Below are 20,278 nucleotides of genomic sequence, written 5' to 3' on the forward strand. Positions count from 1 at the left end.
ACTACTCCTGCTTTCTGGTCTACGGCGACGTGGTTGGGATGGATCCATCTCGGCGTGGCTGTGCCTGCTGCCATGGACTACTACTGTTGATACTATTGCTTCTGTTAATACCACCACTACTGTTAATGCTACTACTACCATACTACCAACACCAAATGCAGTTGGAACCCAAGGGCCTGGGCTGCACGAGATTTCTGCCTAAAAGCCTATTAAGGCAGTTTTTTCTCGCCACTGTCGCTGTAACGCTTGCCCCTGGGTGATGTTGGGAATTTGAAATTGTGTTGACTCTTGAAATTTTGAGCGTATTCTAGTCCTGCTCAATGTGTTAAGTGTCCTGAGATGACTTCTGTTGTGATTTGACACTATAAATAAAATTGAATTGAATTGAATTGAAATGTTAGTAATTTACAGTGTCTCTTGGAGAGACAGAGTGGGAGGCGAGAGAGAGAGAGAGAGAGAGAAAGAGAGAGAGAGAGAGAGAGAGAGCTGGTATTAGCTCCATCAAAGAAAGACGTAGTAGGCCTATAGGTGGTAAATATTTTTTTAATATCATAATATCCTTATTCAATCTACATTGCATGCATATGAAATACTATAATTTCTATTAAATATGCTAGCACACACTTATTTGTAAGCTTAAGTGCAATAAATAATATGGGCTACCTTGACTTCCGTGTAGAGGGAGTAAGGACATACCTGATAGCATAAAGCACCTACGAATGGAAACTTCTGTAAATTGTATGTGTTTAATAATGCACACAGTGTGAACATGTGGATGGAATGTTGGAGTAGAGACGGCATCATATACTTTAAATCAAATTAGAACAACTGAGCCACATTAACATTCTTACCAACCAACATTTCCAGCCTGGAAATAAAGGGAAAAAAAGGAACTCACCCTTATTTTACTGTCCGCACCAGGATATTCCTTTTCTTCCAGGGCCTCCCATCTCTGGTCAAACTTGGACACCAACGGATCATCAAAATCAACAATCTGAAAGCCTGACACGTTGGCACCGCCATACTGGATTTTGGTAAGATCCCCATCAATGAAACCCTGAAAACAATAATTTCAGACTCAGATGTCATCTCTCTCCATAGGAAGCATTGAATGAAACATATAAAGGGATAATAAAAATCCTTGAACCAATGTAGAAGTTGCATAAACTTACCAGATTGGCTATGATGTAGTGGTAGCCTTTAACATGTCTGCCAATTGTGATGACCTGCAGGGTTATGAAACACACAGAGTATAAGCTCCCACTGGAATATGTATGATAAAAGTCTCTTATAAAATACAATTTTGACTTTTGTAATAACCCTAGCTCTTTCAAGCATTGTTTGTGATCATTATTATATTTGGGAAATGTTCATTGTAATTCCTTACGGAACGTGTGACAGACATAAGGCAATCATAAATGTAATAGTGGTTATATCCAAACTACACACATCTACCACTGTATTCAAGCGTGATATGTCACTACCAACGCAAAAATGGCTGTCAGTCTGGCCATTATCACTGAATGAAAAAGAAAAACATGGCGTTCACGGTCACAAATACTGCAAGACAGAGATGTCCAATTGCAAATACACTTCCGTTATCAGCAGAGCAGAAAAGCAGGAAATAACAGAAATATCTCAGCTGTACCATTTCTGTACCTCTTATAAATGACACACCTGAAACTAATCCCACTGCTTGACTGGCACCTCCGTTTGTCAGGGCGCTACTTGAAGAAGATTTGAATAATACGGTTGTGTATTTCCTACGTTAAATGTCTTTGACGTGAAGCCAGAAACTTCCACCTCAACGGATTCTGTTTTCCCCAGATAAACAGGCTCCGAGGCTGCAGGCATTGATTTCATTCAGCATTCGCTTAAACAGACGTTGGCATGCTTTAAATGATAATCGATAAGCCTCTCTCCTGGGTAAAAGGTGGAGTGAATATAACCTGTTTATGTGCATCTGTTTTGCCTTTAATTGCACTTTTGTTTACAGCCTAAATGAAAAATTAGTGTAATTGTTATGCCTTTCTACATCTGCTGGGTTACTGAGTCCATGTGACAATGGTGTTTTTTCCAAGTGCTGCATGAATGTAAGTGTATTTTGGGTGAATATAAATGTTGTCCTAGTAGTAATTAAAGGACAATAGGGTTGTTAGCATTACCCACATAAAACGGAATAGAAATACTGCCAATTATTTCTTATTTTCATTAACACTTCCCAAATATATTCGCACATAATGACATGGGATTTTTGATTTTGTTTCCCCACCTTCCTCTTGACTGTTTTTTAAAATAAATGGCATAACTCGGTACAATGATAACAATAATTGGAGTGTACCAATTCTGTGATTTAATTGTTGACTGCAGTAAAAGTGTCTTGTTTTTTTATGGACTTGACTCAGTTGTCTTTTAGGTAGTGTACTGGTTTTTATATGATCAGCAACTTACAGTGGCTAATTGCAGCTAACTTTAGGTAAATAATGCTGTGTAACTTATGAGTCATCACTATTCTCTATCTACCTGTACAATTCCACTGTGACCACTTTTCAACAATAATTACATCGTGTCAATTCCAGGTGAATCCTAATTTAACCACATTATTGAGAACCAGTTAACCCAATCGGTGGATTGTCTTGCCCAATATTAATGTTCTGAAAACACAAATCAAAAATGATGGAAAATGCAAAAAGGAAGCATACTACAAACTGTAGTTATATCTTTAAATATAATATATTAGTCAGTTACAAAAAAAAGCTGTAAAGTTTCAGATTGATTAAATAATCAATCCCACATGGAGGAGTCAGACCTGTCATGCAGTTTGCAACATCAAGGGGGAAATAAAACTAAAACTAAAACAAAAATATACTCTATACAATGCCAATAAATTGCATTCTGACAGCTTTTGGAAAAGCAATATCACCTCTCATTACATCTCACCCCCTACCAGAGGCTTGTTTCATCAATGGTGTGAGTGGAACCTAAACCATATTTTCAAAATAATATACAAATAAATAATGACTTGTGTGTTGTGTGTAGGAAACAGAGGCAACCTGTAAGATGCTGAAGATGTGAACTGTTATTGCTTTCATTGTTCCCCTCCATGTCCCTGGTAGGAAAAACAGGATCATAATCTAAACTTTACCTGCTCCATGATGTCTCTGACTTTGTCTTGTTCACAGTCCAGGATCACCCTCCTTTCTTTCTTGTTCTCCAAATCTTGGAACAGAGAGCGATAGGCCTCGTCTTTCTTCTCATCTTTCAGGTTTCCCACATTGATTGCTGTCACCTGCCACTTCCTTTCTGCTGCCGTGTCCAGAACGACCTGCAGTGTTGTCAGGCCTGAGGACAGAAGTAGAAATAAAACATTATCCGTACTCTCCGTCTGGCTGATTTATCCATTGTATTATTTGGTCATGGAGACTGTTTTTTAGATATCCTGCTGACAAATGGGACCAACACATTTCATCACCTTGGGAAGGTTTAAAGATGTTACATGTTGTGTTTTTATGTGCTCTCTGCTCAAGTTATGCATTGAATTCCTGATTTCTCTGAAACCACGTTCATGGTAATGGACATATGTTTGGGTCCTTATATACATAAAAAAAACATACCCACTTTAAGAATAGTAAAGAAGGAAAGTCATGATATCAGAGCAAAAAACATCAATATAGGAAGTCTGAAAACAAAAAACAATTATTTGTCAGAAAAAAATATTGTCTTTCAATGTAGGCTTTTGACTCTGCTTATTAAAACCCTGTGGATGTTTTACATTTTTATGACATTAACGTGTCCAACATGTGAGCGAAAAGTGGGTCTAACAATACACTTAACTACGAGTGGCAAATTTGCTAGTTTATTACGATGCTAACAACCGACATTTATGCTAGCTAACTTCCCATGAATGTTGTATTTATTCTTCTAATTAAAAAATCACAACGTGTGACAACGCTTTGCTAAGGTCCTTAGGGTGATGGCTGTTGATGGTTAATTTTATATGGGCCAAATTGTCATCTTATGGCTGTTTATTGATCGGGTAGTTTGGCTAAGCTAGTGGTAGCTTTCACTTGTTGCCATAGCAACGGCAAACATCTGGGTTGAGCAACGTGTTTACTTCCTCTATGACCTACCGCTGTTAGCTAGCATAAATGCCGGTTGTTAGCATAGTAATAAACTAGCAACTTTGCTAGTTTTAAAGTCGCAAATTTGCCACTTTTTTTCTCAGAATATTGCCCACCTCTCTCGGCTCCCTTCAGTGGCCCTAACACGCCATCATACTTAATAGCATCAACACCAAAAATGTAATATTGCTGATTCATGTTTGAAACAATTTAGTTCTTGATGAAACAATTTCTACTCAAGGTCCATTTAAGCTTTTCACCAAATCACACTGTCTTCACCAGCAGGTGAAGTATTCTTAGCTATGTTCAAGCCTTCCACTGTGTCATCACTTCTCACTATTCAGAGGACGTTCACTGTTTAGTTAACTCAATGTTCAAACCAATAGAGGAGAAGGCCCTTAAAGTTCAAGATCACCCGCTTTGAATGTTCAGCCAATTGAATAGCCATCAGCGGTTATCAGCCTCATAGATATGGGTTGGATGGGTTTTACCACACCTACTAGTAGCTCAAAGGCTGTTAGCATCTATTGACCACTGTTGTTTACTCACACTAACACAAAAAGTCAACATCTAGTGGCCATCGAATTATGACAGAAACAAAGGAGGAAGTCTGGGGACGTAGTATAAAGAGCGACAAAGCCTGTTTTGGGTGGTGGTTGATGTTTTCCTGAACCTAAGTGAATGGTTTTAAGAGTTGTCTGGTCTGAATTCATAATATTGAATTTGACTTCCTCTATTTGGGAGGTTGGCCCATCTTAGAATGAACACCATGATGATACCGCCGTTTCAGTCGGCTGAAGACACACAAAATGCGTGTCCGGAAAATGGAATGTTTGAACATCTACAGATGACAATGGGGCAAACTTCCTCTGCTCATGAAGAGTGTATGATATTGTCGAAAGCTCTGGAACAACTGGGTAAACAGGCCTTGAATGGGGATTGTTTTGATAACTGCTGTTTCCAAAGTCAATAATGAACTGCCAAGAGTCGATTCCCTTTCCACACCCTCCCTTGACCTTTATCAAAGGTGCCGAAAACCATGTGGCTTCCTCGATCCCTCCCCGACTTCCCGCCAGTGACAATTACTAAAGGAGTACGGCGCCTTACTGGAGTCACTTTGCATCTATTCTTTGTCAAAGTTTGTGAGTGATGACACACAGATTTACCATCAATAGCATGTGCTCACCTGTCTTTCTTTACTCTAAAACCAATCAGATAAAAATGATCCAGAAAGGACACACACACATGGTGCCATATGCAATTCGATTGCGGTAGCACCTTTCCATCAATATGAAGCAAAGTCTGTTAAAGGCATAGACTACAGTCTCCAATCAAACTTATGTTCCTATCAGCCACTCTATGTGGTTTCCCAGCTGAATCTCTCTCTCTGATATTGATCCGAGGTCTGCAGAGGGCCGTTTGAGAGCGGCTTGATAAAAAGGTCGACTGTTGCCTCAGCGAGGTGAATTACAGATGTAATCAATTTCATGCGACACGGTGGTGGTTTTATGATGGTATGGAGGAAAATGGAGGCTTGCAGTTTAATCTGAATGAACCATACATCATAATTACAGTAAGGTCATTATGGTGTGGTTAAATTTGACTGTTTCATCAATGCTTATTAAATAAGATAATTAGAATTTAGAGTGATCTACAGAGAAGATAAAATGAGGATAAAACCAAAATGTTAGTGTAAAGGTTGATTCTGTATTAACGGTGATGAAGGTTAAATGTTTGATTAGTGTCTTTGAACAGGGTGGGGATGCCCTTGAATCATGCATTTCAGTGGCTCATTATACTGGGTTATTTTATATATTCTTATGTGTTTAATGGCTTCTGCATTGCTTTTAGATGGGCTCTGTCATGATCTGTGTTTTCTTGGGTTAATTTCCTGTTTTATTTTGTCATTTTGTCCCATGTGTGGTTTCCTGTCTTGTACTTCTTGGTCCTTGTTGTTTCTGCTGTCTTGACTCCCCACCCTCTCGTGTTGATTACCCTTCCTGCCCTAATGTGTTTCACCTGCTCCTCGTAAGCTCCCTGCCTCCCTGTGTATATACTCTGTGGCTGTGGCTGTGTCCGAAATCATTCCCTCCTCCGTACTCCCTACATAGAGGAGTTCTATGTAGAGCCCTATATAGTGGACTCAAAGGCAAAATTAAAAAACACTTTCGGACACTACTCGGGGGATTTCTTTCGGCGCCGTAGATGACGTTGTTCCTGACGCATGATTAATACGTGTCAGATTCCGCCGAAGGCTCTCGAGTCCCACACGCAGGGAAATTACCAGGATCATTATTTTTTAATACATATTTGTTGCAAAAATGTACAAGAACGAGTCCTCCAGCAAGGAGGAGATTCTGTGACCGTCTCATTACTTGAAAAAAAACAAAAAAAACAGCCAACAGTTTTCATCTTTTTCTTCTTTTTTTTCAATAATGAGACGATCACTACATCGTCCTGCGCTACACTGCTGTATTTATTTTCAACGATCCTGGTCGGGTCCAGGTGGATTTCAGGACCAGTTTGCAGCAGTACTGGGACCCCACATCTCTGCGATCCACCAGACCCTGAACAGGTTGCAGTACGTCCCCCTCGACAGGCTCTCATGTTGTAGCCTCATTACTGTTCTAAATGAATACTTATAGATGCTCATTTTAGTTGTTACAGAGCTACAGCTTCTGAGAGCAATGTTTACCCGAACGTTGAAAAAGATGGTACCAGTCCCGTTTTATGAAAAACTATGCATTGAACAACATATAAATGTACTTCGATTTTGTTTATTATTGTTACATATCTGCATCTGCACTCATCTGCTCATATCATGCAAAAATATATTTGAATTACTAATAATGCAAGCCAGAGAGGCAAATTCCCCACAGATTCATCTCAGTGGGGTTACTGTTACCTTTGTATTGTGTGCTATTTTTTAATAACCACCTCACTATGATCAATGTTAATTCCTGTTTGGCTGGCAGGTGTTCATTAAAACTGGGTAACTAGCCTAGACAAGACTCTAATACATTGTGGATAGTGTAACCAGCACACGGTAACCTTAGCCACTCTGTTAAATCCCACTGTTGAAATGGATCTAACCATGAGTGAAAAGAACACAAGCACACTATAAAATATAGATAAAGCTTTGCACATAGTTTGTCATTTTACCTTTGGTTAGAGGCCCCTTGTGTTAGTTAAGTCACTTGAAAAGTGTAAACAGTTACTTTTTGTTTTATTGCTCACTGAAAAACTAATTATTTCAGTCATTATTGTGGCTAAATTAATTATACATTCTTTGTTACATTACTTGCTTAGCTGCGTTACATGGGCTTTCCAAAAAGCCTTCAGACCCACATGGACATTTTGCTTACATACAGTTTGTAAAATATACTTTGAGACAGTTGGGTTTAACAAGCAGCCATCAACAATTTGGGGGAAAATGTTACTAGACCATTCCCTTTACAATTCTTTGTTTTGGCTTTCTTCTCCTCAGTTTACTCTAGATAGTATCTTCTTGTACAATGAACCTCATAATATAATAATAAATAATGAAAATCCTCTTTTTTTTTAATCTAAATCCAGAACTTGTGCAGAGACTTGGCCCTGCTGGTTTCCACTGCAGGCCAAAGACTGCTATATGATGCATATTGCTCTTCCAGGGATGGGTTGTTTTTGCTGCTCTTTAGGATGAAACATATGTTGTCTTGGCTTGCAGCCAACATTATGCCATCCATTTGAACAGACTAGTGCTACCATTGCACTGGGGAGTAAAGCTGTTGTGTGACCTCACATTTACCACTAAGTTGCCCTGGATTTGAAAGGTCAGTGGTTAATAAGGATCCATGAACTAGTGTGCAAAGAAACATTGTGTTACACATTGATTAAATAATGCACAGAGTTAATCAAATCTATGTGCAGCAGTAAACCAAAACCAAGAAGTGATCACAAAATGCAGACTTTGCTTTCCTGTAAAAGCTCAGCTTCATGCTCATTGATCAACAACATCTCAATGAGTTAATGTATGTGACTGTATAATCATATGCATATTATGATGGAAAACTATTCAAATAAGGCAAGAAAAGGCTCATAAATGATGCATAGGGGAAAGCAGTTCAATACCAGCAATTGTGGCTTCATGTCAGCTATAATTCTCTTTTGCTTCAAGCAATTGTTTTCCTCACTCATCCACCATGGTAAAGGTCCTACATCCTTCCCGAAATATATATAGTGTCCACTTTCTGCATTATACCAATCTAAGCACACTTAAATCAAGTTAAGTGATTATCGTCTCTGCTGTGATGTAATTAGAGTACAAGGGTTAGGGTTGTCTAAACCTAACCCCCTAACCCTTCACCCAGCCAAGTTGGTGGGTTGCAAAAAGTATTCTTGGCTTCTGACACCTGGGCGATAATAGCATCTGCCTTAAGTAAAAGCATTGATTATAGCAGCTTTAAGGTTAGAGCCTGACTAGGCAACTAATCACTTAGATAAGGCTCTGGAAACATTGATGTTATGGTTAAGAGAAAAGGCTTTGAATTGTAGGTCTTGCAGGTTTCTCCCGCTCACTACGTAAAGGACATTTAACACTGACATGGCATAAATTGGGAGGTGCAGAATCGAACATAACTCCTAAGGATACTGGGATACTTTTCTCTGAATTAATCAAAGATCCAGGCTGTAAACAACAAAAAAGTTCACATCCTGTTCATCTAAGCGACATTGCATAAATATAAAAGATTTATAGAGAAAATGCTATTCTAAAAAGACTGACTGAGAACATGTCTGCATTCAGCGAGCCAAAGGAATGCAAAACATAACGCTTGGAGTGCCTACCCGCCCACATACAGCACATCCATTATCTAAACTGACTTACTGACAAGAGCTTACAATGTTGGTGTTGGTTCATCCATTAGTCTCAATGTGCTAATAGAATTCATCATAACCAGTGGCAACTCTATTGCCTCATCGTCTTCTTTGACCCGCTCAGTCACTTACAATCTCTCTCTCTCTCTCTCTCTCTCTCTCTCTTTCTCTCTCTCCTCATCTCTCCCCGCCCTCCGGTTGCCATGGGAATGAGTGGATCACACTGACCTAATTAGACAGCCATGCAATGATGAAATATGCACAACAGGCCCTTAAGTGTCACCACGGACGTACAGTAGAGGCAGCAGGTCAGAGCTAGCGTTAGCATGAGGAAAATTTAAAACAGCTGGTTGGAACCTCCCATCTTATTTTGGAGAGGATGGTAAATGTTTCTACCGTCAGTCACGGCAAGGATGACTGGAGAGATTAACAATGGATTCTGGGAGAAGAGGAAAAAGCACATGTGGAAAGATGAGAGGGAGGATGCAGTATGGGGGGGGGATATACTGTAGATCCAGCAAGTGAAGACCGAGCATATGTGTGAATGTGGGGGTGTGAAGGGAAAAGGCGGAGTGGGAGATGTTAAGTGGTAAGTTAAAGGTATACAGAGCAGAAATGCACTAAATCCCTCTCAAGCCACCATCAGTACACCGTAATCAGACGAAACACTAGGGTATAGAAAGTAGTGATACCATTTCCCAATCCATATATTAGTTTAATGTTCTGGAAATCCATATTTTGGCATTCATCAAGTATCATTAAATTGCCTTCAAAGTGCTTTTTGAAAGTGATCCCATTACACCTCCTTTTAGTGTGCTGGAAATAAATTAAAAAAAAAGATGAATGATTTTCTTTCTGTCACTGAGAAGTAAAAACAGGTGGGGGGGAGGCTTAGGAAGTGTAACCTGAAAGCTGAACATCCTTATTAGACTGAGAAGAGAGAAAAAAAGAACTTGATAGTGTAATTCCACTGTAACTGGATACTATTGAGGTCTTAATCCCCTTCTTTCATTGAAGTAAGTATTAAACTACAATGGAACTCTATCTTTGGAAGAGATTTCCTTTTCAGAGCTGGATGGTCCCTGTGTGCTGCATGAGGCTGCATTGTTCTCCACTGGTGGTAAGTCACTGAATCACAATCATAAGCAGATGAAACAACAAAATGAGTTCCATGACACAGCAAGGTGAGATAAGATAGTTAGCGTGTGTTATTTAGCTTCTTTGCCGTTATTGTCTTTACACTTTACTCATCTCGTGGGTTTTGCAGACAATATCAGCCAAAAAAATGCCAAAATGCAAATATTTGAAGATAAAGATGTGAAGGACCATTCATGTAGCAGAGAATAATGTCTGTTTAATAGAGATTTCCAGACTAATATTAGTGGCGAAATTGAAAAAAAGGTAACTGAAGAAAGGAGAAGAGATAGATATGGATGGTAAAGTTGTAAAGGGGATACATTTTATTTTGACATAAAATCTTATTTAGGATATTCACTATTCCAGGTGCACAGGCTGAGCATAGAGACAGTTACTTCTGACTGCAAAAAATATGATTTTTCTTTCATTTAAGGTCAGGACTGATACATGATTGGTGTTATAATTATATAAAGTGAGACCAGGAGGTTGAACTTGCTTGGTGTTCAGTGACTTTATTATTGGAAATCTTGGAACTGTAAGGCTCACCAGACTGTTATATTATCTCAAAGAAAATTCAATAAATAAAAACATTATAATACCAGAACAGTTTTTTTTTTTTTGCTACCAAGTGTCTCCTCAATTCCAAATTTGAACTTCATAATACTGCCTCCCATACCCAAAAGTATTTTTTTGGGTGTGCTCTATTGCTCCTTCTGAATGCACAACCAAGGCATCTTTATAAATCACGCTGCTTTGAGTGCAGACATTTATATTGGCAGGGCACATCACCTTAACTGTAAGTCAAAGATATGGTGACTGCCTGCCCTCCCCTTGCTATTATGTAAAACTGCCTCCCAAACACAGCAGGTGCTTTGGTTGATTGTATGTGAAAAGCTCTTTGTCAGGAAAGGAGATGGCCTTTACATGGATTTACCTGTGCTGTGTTATGCATACACTGTGTTTAGAATATAACTGTGGTTTGTATAGAAATAAGCAGTTTTAACACAATCATTGCATTGCATGAGGTCAAACATTGCCCTGCCCTGTTTTTGAAAGAGACATAATCATATGTCGATGTCAAGTTAAAATGAGAAATATGTTGTTTTCAATTAAGGTAGAAATCATTGCCAACTATGGCAACTATTGGGGAATCGGATATGGAAAAATCCAAACGTAACAGTGTCCATGACTTACCACGATCACTGTCGTAAAGGTAGGCAAACTTGTCCCACTTGTAGTACTCGATAAGGCTGAGGAGCGGCCCCTTGATGTCTGGTCTCATCTGGATGATAAACTGCTGATTCCCATCCAGAGGGAAGCTGGGCGTAATGAAGGAGACATGGAGCGTCCCGCAAAATGACGTGATGGTGTTGACAGACTTCTTGTCGTAGAATCCGAAAATGGCGTACACTCCTCTCGAGAACTGTGAACAGACTGAAGCAGAGGGAAGAGGTTTGTTAAAGTGTGTTGCTTGATATTTAGCGCACAACTCTAACATCAGAACAATTGCAATTTTTCCTTTTTGTAACAAAATCTTCTGAAATGTATTTGTGATGCTTTTACAGCTCTAACTCAGGACAAGGTGTACATCCAAGACCTTTATCACAGTCCTTTAGAGCACATTAGGGCCACACACAATGGTAAAGGATTGCCTCTTTCTGTTTCTGATTAATGGATAGCTTTCCATAAGCTCTGCCAGGGGAGTGATTGTATTCAACAGAAAACGATGCACTGGACGCCAGTCACTCTGTGAAACTTTTATGAGTTGCCTTATGACTTTTTGATACAGTGGGAATAAGCGATGTTGAGTATATCAAGCATTCACCAAAACTGTGCATTAAATCTTCATACGGGATATCTTTCACCATGATGTACTGTAATGGTGCTGTCTTCTGTAGACTGGCAGGGCAGATGTTCTACGGTGCACAGCTTTATCACCACCTATAAGCAGTATATGTAAAAAAGGTAGATACTGGACTTCATGCATCTTCTTTGGCGGCCTTTCGATCTTAATGATCACCTGCGTTAGGATCCAATTAGGGTATGCAACCAGCATTTATAATGACACTGTGGTTGTATCAGATCATTTGTATTACAACCTCATTTGTTGACTGCAAAATCAATAATTCATGACCCATGTGCAGGTCCATACAGTGCAGTTCCTTTGCTGGCCTCTATCACCCATTATGCACCAACTAGAAAAGGGCAGTGTGCACTCAACATAAACATGAATACTAAATGTCTATGTTATCTTGAGGCTGCAGGCTGTTTCTCAAATATTCTACGAGGGTCAGCAGATTGCCGTGTTCCCTGTTAACGTGTATTGATCAAATGTAAGTCAATCAGGCTCATTGACTTGGACATATGTGTCCTCTGATGTAATTAATGTAATGAAACAGTTTCTTCTCCGCAATATAACTGGGATGACTTGCTGACAAATGGGATCCACTGGTCATATAACTACAGGAATTGGCAGCATTGGAATTGGTAGCTCCCATGAATATGCTACATTTTTGTTTTTTCAAAGTTCATTACTGGAGCACTGAATGGCGTATAACAGAATACACTCATCAACATCAGAAAAGGAAGCATGGTGATTAGATTAAGACCTTGAGATGATCACACCCCACGACTGATCACCCAGCCAGACCTGCTGGACCAAACGCCTCTGAAAGCAAAGTCGACTGTCCCAGGAAGGGAGGGAAGAGAGGGAGGTGGAAGCTAAGCTAACCCGGCTAGGCCCAGGGAATTGTTTTTGTTGCTGTTTACATTCCTTCTGATGCAAAATCAAAAAATAGACTACAGGAATGGACACAAATATATTGTGTCACAAATATATTACAACTGGAGCCCATTTCATTCTGTGACAATGACAAAACCTGATCCTTGAACCCTGCCACTTCATCACTGGCTGGGGCAGCATTATTGATGAGTAATGAATTGAAATATTCTGTGTAGCTGAAAGAGTGACTACAGTGGTTTTAGCGACATAGGAAAGAGATATAATCAATAGATTCACTTAGAAGCGGGTTTTGTTTTAAAAGTTTATGCAATTCCTTGCTTTAATGTTTCACACACACACAGTGAGAACTCTTTATAGCCACTTTCTTGTAAAGTTAATCACAGAGAAGTGTCATTAGTAAAGTTTTGGTCGAAATGAACTGCAGCTCATTATAAGCAAGTCTTTTTCTATTCTCAACTGTTCCTGCTGAACAAGACAGATTCAGTTTCACCATGAAGAAGTTAAATTAAAAAAACCTTCTGTTTCCACAAGGGTTGGTGGAGTTATTTCAGGCACCCAGAGTTTGCTGAAGTAACAGTCATATGTATTCCCTGCATAGACAATGGTGGTTTCATTGAATTTAATTGAATTTGTTTAATAATCAAACACAATGTTCAATAATTCAAAGGACAGAAAGTTGAATGTCCAGGCCTTTGTGTGTAAATATGTGAAAGGTTTACTATTTACAGTTATTAGGAAATGGAAAAAAGCATCTCAAAACTTTCAGATTGGCAAATGGGTCAATAGATGAATTCTGTTTGGTTCCTGTTACAATGTCAAGACATTTTGAATTTGCTGGACCACTGATTCACACCTCTTTTTTTGTAAAAATGGTGGCTGAGGCTTCTGGGTATTGTGGTATTTAAAGCCATGTGCCAAATTGATGTAAAAAAACATTATTCCTAAAAAAAAAAAAAAAAAAAGTATAATTGTGGACAAAAACAAGTAACATTATTCAGGAGACTGTTTCTATTTTGAGGGGCACTGAAAATATTTGAAGATGAAATGCTAATTAAAAGTGTGAAAAATAGTTCTGTAACCAGCAAGTACCCACTTCACAATTCACAGCAGTAAAGTTCTGATTGGTTGTGCAAAAATGAATCAATAATAGGCCAAATGAAATGAGAGCAAGGCCAGCATTCGTGCTTTCTGCCAGTAGTCATGTGATGCCAAAATCCTTACCGATCAGTCGACTTTAGCAATTAAATGTTCATCACAGTGGTCCAGGACAAACAGCTCATGGCGGTCCCATCACCTCTATCAGTCTGGAGCACCGTTCTTGTCTTTTTAGCAGAGGACAGTGTGGCCACAGAGAGATTAGAACTCACTAATCTAATTTCACTTTTGTCCAACTGGCTAATAGAACCCAAACTGTGTCGTCTGTTTATCTGTCGCAATCTAATTGGAAATAATTCTGTACATTCAGTGAAGAGGATGAAACATTCCTCAGAGGGGAGTTTAGGTTACATGTTAAACAAATCATGGCACTCTGTTCTTGGGTAATGGATGAGAACAATGCAATGTTTTCATTTTAATTTGGTTTCAGGAATTACATTTTTATAGATTCCAGGACATTTGCCTTTAAATGTACTTTAAAAAAAAATGAGGTTTGAGTGAGGAAGGGAACATCTCCATTGCTTTCTAATTCTTATTATGATTTTGTAATGCAAGACATTAGGTAAGATAAATTATATAATACATTAATGGTAACAGTACTCTTCATTTAGCCGCAGTGGTTATCCCTGGGCTCATTCTAAATAAGCACCTGTGCAATTATACGTATAATCAAACACACAGTAAAACATTTAATCTATAGTTATTATTCTATGTATATATTTATAAATGATCCCTCTGCTATTTGTCTTACAGTTTTACTCACTAGTTTCATGCAGATAATAATGATAATAATGTTACACACAATCCCTTTTAATGAACATAAACGAAAATACTCTATATTGTCTTAATCAGACTACAACATACATTAGACAGAATCATTATCATCGAATGACATAATGTAATAAAACATGAACAAGAGCTATTTAGCCCCTTAATGCTAATTTGGTAAATTTGTCTGATAACACTGTAATGTCACTTTACATTGTATTACTATTATGACTAGAAAGTGCTATTTCATCGGTTTAAATCAGTTGTTATAAATTGATTTACAGACAGATTTGATGCCTGTGTTAGGGGCTGAGCCCAAACATTGGGGGGTCTAGGTGCATTTTCCTCATTTACAGCATTTATATCCCTTTTAAGCCATTTGATAATAGAATGCCTAAAAATATGATAGTTGCCAAGGAAAAATAAATCATCCCCCATCCCATTTTGTATCAAAATGTTCTCCAACTGTTTTTACTCTGAACACATAACAAAACACATGTCGAGGATGACTCATTTTCCCTCCTGCCACCTAAAAAGAGAAAAATAAAACCTATGCTGTTACTACTTTTAAGTTACATAGTGTATGTAGGGGTGGGATTTGTCATAAACAGCATCATTACAAAATCACTACTCTACTGAAACCTATTTTTGATATACTATGTTGGAGTAGAGATCACAGACTGGATGTCTAGCTGACAAATCTGCTACCTTTGAATCCATGCCATAATAATCTGGGCTGCTCCAATTGCAAATCAAGGATCCCCCACAATGCAAAATGAATGTGGTCTTCAGCACTTTGATTTGAATATTAGGCTTAAAGAAGAGCATTAACTCACCTTTATTAGATTTCTTTAGAGAAAAAGTAGTAGCATAAAATAACCACTCATGACAATGTTAGGGGGCACATATTGTAGATGGCAATATTTTAACAGTAATAGAACTTTTGCTCCATTGATTTGCTAGTCTAGTTGGACATTCCGAGGGGAAATATTTTAAAAACTTTAAAGATTCAGGGCTTTTGAGAAACATTTGTGGCTTTAGCCCCTGTAGCCACCCTTCTGATTTGCTCCCCTTTTCTAATATTATAAATACAATTTTAACTTGGAAAAGAAAAGGTAAAACGACTGATGATACTGTATGGTGCTCTGTCTAGACAAAGCTGTTTGACACTCTCAAAACTCTGTGCCTACTTCTCACCAAGAGATAGCTATCCATATCATCCTTTATTCTGCAGCATTGCATTGGCTTTATTACTTCAGATTATCTACTGTAGCAGATACAATAGAAGGTCATGTTAGTTCATGTCATATTCTGTGTTAATAATGATGGGAGTTGCATGCCTTGGCTATACAAAGCTCACATCTGTTATTAAAGTAAAAAGAAGCACATTTTATCATGAATTTGTAGAACAGAATCAATGTATTCTAGCATCTCTCATTGCTGCCCACTGAAGCTAATAGAGCTGTAGAGTTGCTCTCTGTCTCTGTGTGACGACTGTCCATTGTCATGTTTCTAAAGCTTTCGTTGCTGGCACTTGCGCTTGCTGAGTTTGCCCAGGATTAAAACTCTCTGAGCTCAGGCTTGAAGACTGGATATCCCCCCATGACTCTGCTGCAGCTTATGCCAGAGTGAACAGTTTGACAACATGTTACGTTATAACCAAATATGGTAATTCACATCCAGAAGCCAATGCCCTCCCCATTTCTCCATGCAGCGGCTGTTCAGAGAGGATTTTTGCTGGCTTTGAAAGCCAAAAAAAAAAAAAAATAACAGATAGCAAGATGTTTTTAATGGACCAGACATCTACATCTGTGCCTCTCAAATAAGGAATTTAGAATTTTTTAGTTAAGAAAGAAACGCCAGCCGAAAAAAGCAACAGTGGGGATTATTGAAAAAGCCATTAAGTCTCAGTCACATCTGACCGCTTTTCAATGAAACCGGGGAGGTTTTGCTCAGAAATCCTCCTCCAAACACAGTCTGTTAAAGAACTTACTGGGTAAGTCTTTTTTGTTCCTAGTGTTGATGAGGTCACCATAATTAGTCACCATGAGCAACATGTTGAAACAAATCGTATAATTGCTCACTGCTGGGTCTGTATAGACCCAATTTTCCCTCTCCATCTTTCTGTTGGAAGATACAATGAAAAATAATGTAGTTCTCACTTAATCTGGGAATGTTTAAGCAAGATAAACACACTATGGCCTTGGAGACTTGTAATATTGACATTGTAGTTAACAGTAGTATAACACACTGCATGTCCACTTGTTTATCTGTGTTTGTCTGTTGGTGTGAGCTGGTTGGTCTAAAAATCCTCTTGCAAGTTTTTAATTCTTTCATATGTGAACCAATAAATTTGTCAACTGTGAAACATAAAGTGTATTCATAAGATATAGCTGTACACACACACACACACACACACATGACAGGTTAAATGTCTGTCTGATTGAAAGTGGAGAAACCAATTTGCCATCCAAGGTTTTGGACTTTTATTAAGTTATCTGTGAGGTTGCTTGGGCTTTTAGTTGATTGGATCATCCGAGGTAGCTTTAAAAGCCACATTTAAAGTAAACATATCCCACAGTTGATTAAATACCTGGTGGTATTAGACAGTAGAATAAGAGATTTACATCTCAAAAGCATTGTTAATTTTGCTGATTCATTCATATATTTTGTAAAATACATTCTTAATTAAATTAGTATGTTGAGAATGGCATACATTCAACAGAGTAATGTTTTCTAAATCACTGACTTCACTGGAATTTTCCATGGATGTACTGTATACAGTATTGTAATTGTAGAGAGTCCTGCAGCAAACAAAGTCATAAAATGTTCCTGTAGTAGGTCCTGTACATTATTTGCACCATAGATGTATATGCACTCTGGACAGAGTCTATGGTCAATCAAAAGGTCCTAATCACCTCATTATCACCAGCATGTTAAATTTGTCCCAGCAGTGACTCTGACTCTGTGTTTCACCTTCCAAAGAGAAGGTGCACCCAGTGCAATATATTTAGCTGTCCCAGTTAGCTGACCTCATTTTCACCACCATAGCACTGAAGGCATCTCCATCACTGTTTACATTACTGCTCTGTCACTGATCAAAGATTAAATTTGCATAAATCAACTGCTAATAAACCCCCCCGAATTTAGCTCACATCCAATATGCCTTGCATCGGTGTGAAGTTTTATGGCAGATTCTTGTAGTTTACTCTTTTGGCAAACTTTTTTATTGCTGTGTTCACATCTTTGTAAATTAATTTAGTTTGATCATCTCTAATGAGATCCTACAATCTACACGTGTACACCAATGTTTGATTATCACATCATTATTTAATTAATATTATTTGTATGTTTAAATGTGATTGCTACCATATTTAAGCTTTAAGACAGTGTGATTTAATTATCATATAACCATCTGAACCAACATTTATACCATAGTATAAAGTATATAGTCACTTAAAGCCACCGGAATGAGTTTGAAACATGACTGTAAACATTTTTATACAACAGGCATTGAATCACCAGTGGACAACACTATCTGATATTTAAGGAAGATCAACAAAGGCCCAGAGCATTAAAATGATGAGTCAGTTTAACACTCTCTAACTCACACACACACACACACACGCACACACACACAGACCACGTCACTGTGGTGATGATCAGCAGCAGTCGAGTCACAACGAGCAGAACTGACTGTTAGATATCTCACCCTCTCCAGCACCCCTGTTCTCACCATAGAGAAAAGGCCTCTGGGCTTTGGGACTTTTATGTAAAACTGATTTGTCACCAGTTGGAGAGGCGACTTAAAACCACCACCCCGTTTGTCAGAGCAACCTGAGCAAGTTTGTCACTGATATAGTTGCTGCATGGCTAGATTTTGATCTTATATACCTGAAAAAAAAACTGGATAAACTAGGTGGTTTGCCAGTACCCTCCAGAACAACCCACGTGGCCGGTGCAAAAGCAACCTGTGTGGGATTTCTAAATTGGCTGGCACCAGATGTTAAAATTAGATTAAGATTAGGAATGTGTCACTTTCAGGCTTCAAGGAAATACTATGTTGACCACCTCCAACATGCCACCAGATCTTACACAGTAGACCTTTAAAGATGTTTATTGTCAAGCCTCTTCCTTTGATATTAAATGTTGTTTTCTTAATTGCAAAAGTTGTTGTTGGTCTTTGGGTACGTTCATCATCCATGAGTGTAGACTTTAATATTCTAGAGGCAACCTTATCAACCTATCTAAAAAAAATCATAGCAATGTACGAGGCATTGTCATCAGCAAATCGTTTTGTATTAAACATAAGGCTGATTACGCTTTGAACAATATCTGCTCCCGATAACTAAATGATGACTAATGTTTTCACAGTTATGTTAAGCCAACTCAAACCTTGTGAATAAATAGAAGTTTTGACATTTTGGGAAATACACATTTTCCTTGATTGAAATAACTCCCATGTCTGTATGATAAGTATGCAGCTACATGTAGCAGAAAGAGTGAAAGACAGCTAGTCCGGCTCAGCCCAAAGGTGACAAAATCTGCCTGCCAGCACCACCATTTACATGAGCAAGAGAACTATTCCTTGTCATTGTAGAACATATTTCATCTAAATGCCATACTTTCCTGATAAAATACTATAAAAATGTGTTTAACGCATCCTATACAGCAGATACCTTTCATGCATTTAGAAAGGACAGCATGTTATGGCTCAACAAGGCCTTTCAGAGTCCTTCTGTCTGTCTAACAATGAAGCAAAGACAACTCAAATATGCTTTTTCAAATCAAAATTACTGCTGTCTTCCTCTTGTTGTACCAGACTTTCTTTATTAAGTATATGCGTCCTTATCTTTACACCTCAGACAGATATGTTCCTGACTTCAGGCTCTGACACAAGAACAATTTTGACTTTCATCTTCTATTCTCGTCTCAATTAATACATTGTTTAGCTCTCAGCTGAATTCCTATTCGCAAAATTCCCAAAGGATTTCTTCAGGTTAAATGATTATAAAAGACTGTATGTACTTCAATGAGCTGGGACCTGCAAAACTTAAGGCTAAATATGTGTCAATAACTTGTCAAATTTATGGAGTGTAGGCAGTGTTTTATAACTTCTAAGCGCTTTGTCTGCAGCCCATAACAACATGATTTCATTTAATTCCCTCTGTAGTCTGTTGCCAGGGTAACATATTTCAGCCATGCTCCTTCTAGTCTACACTGCAAAAGATATTAACCACAACATGTCATTTCATGTAGCGTTGAGGCTTTAAATGGCATTTTTCTGAAAGCTACTGAAGAACTGAGACAAATGATTGAGGTGTTCAGTTATTCAAGAAAATGATTTCTCAAAATTGACAAACTCATGTGTTTGAAAACTCATCTCCGATATGACACAACAAACTCACGACTAAAAATCTTAATTATGAAATTATTTCATTGATGATAGAGCAATTGATGTACTGTAGCTCGGCAAGCTGTTGCCTTGGGTGACAGG

At 38.3% G+C, this 20,278-nt stretch overlaps 1 protein-coding gene across 6 annotated transcripts in view; it reads right to left on the minus strand.

The window, feature by feature from the left end:
* gria2b (glutamate receptor, ionotropic, AMPA 2b) overlaps window positions 1-20,278 on the minus strand; it is a 48,141-nt gene that overhangs the window by 14,408 nt on the left and 13,455 nt on the right. For all 6 annotated transcript variants that reach the window (XR_014597200.1, XM_084010150.1, XM_084010149.1 and 3 more), the window contains exons 3-6: window positions 11,310-11,549; window positions 3,146-3,342; window positions 1,173-1,226; window positions 899-1,057 (exon numbers count right to left, since the gene is read on the minus strand). Coding sequence is in view for 5 of the 6 variants with exons in the window: in XM_084010150.1 (XP_083866276.1) it covers window positions 899-1,057; window positions 1,173-1,226; window positions 3,146-3,342; window positions 11,310-11,549 (650 nt within the window). In the remaining variant the exon portion in view is untranslated. The remainder of the gene's footprint in view (window positions 1-898; window positions 1,058-1,172; window positions 1,227-3,145; window positions 3,343-11,309; window positions 11,550-20,278) is intronic.

This window comes from Eutrigla gurnardus (genome assembly GCF_963514095.1).
Source record: "Eutrigla gurnardus genome assembly, chromosome: 5".
Lineage (NCBI taxonomy): Eukaryota > Metazoa > Chordata > Actinopteri > Perciformes > Triglidae > Eutrigla > Eutrigla gurnardus.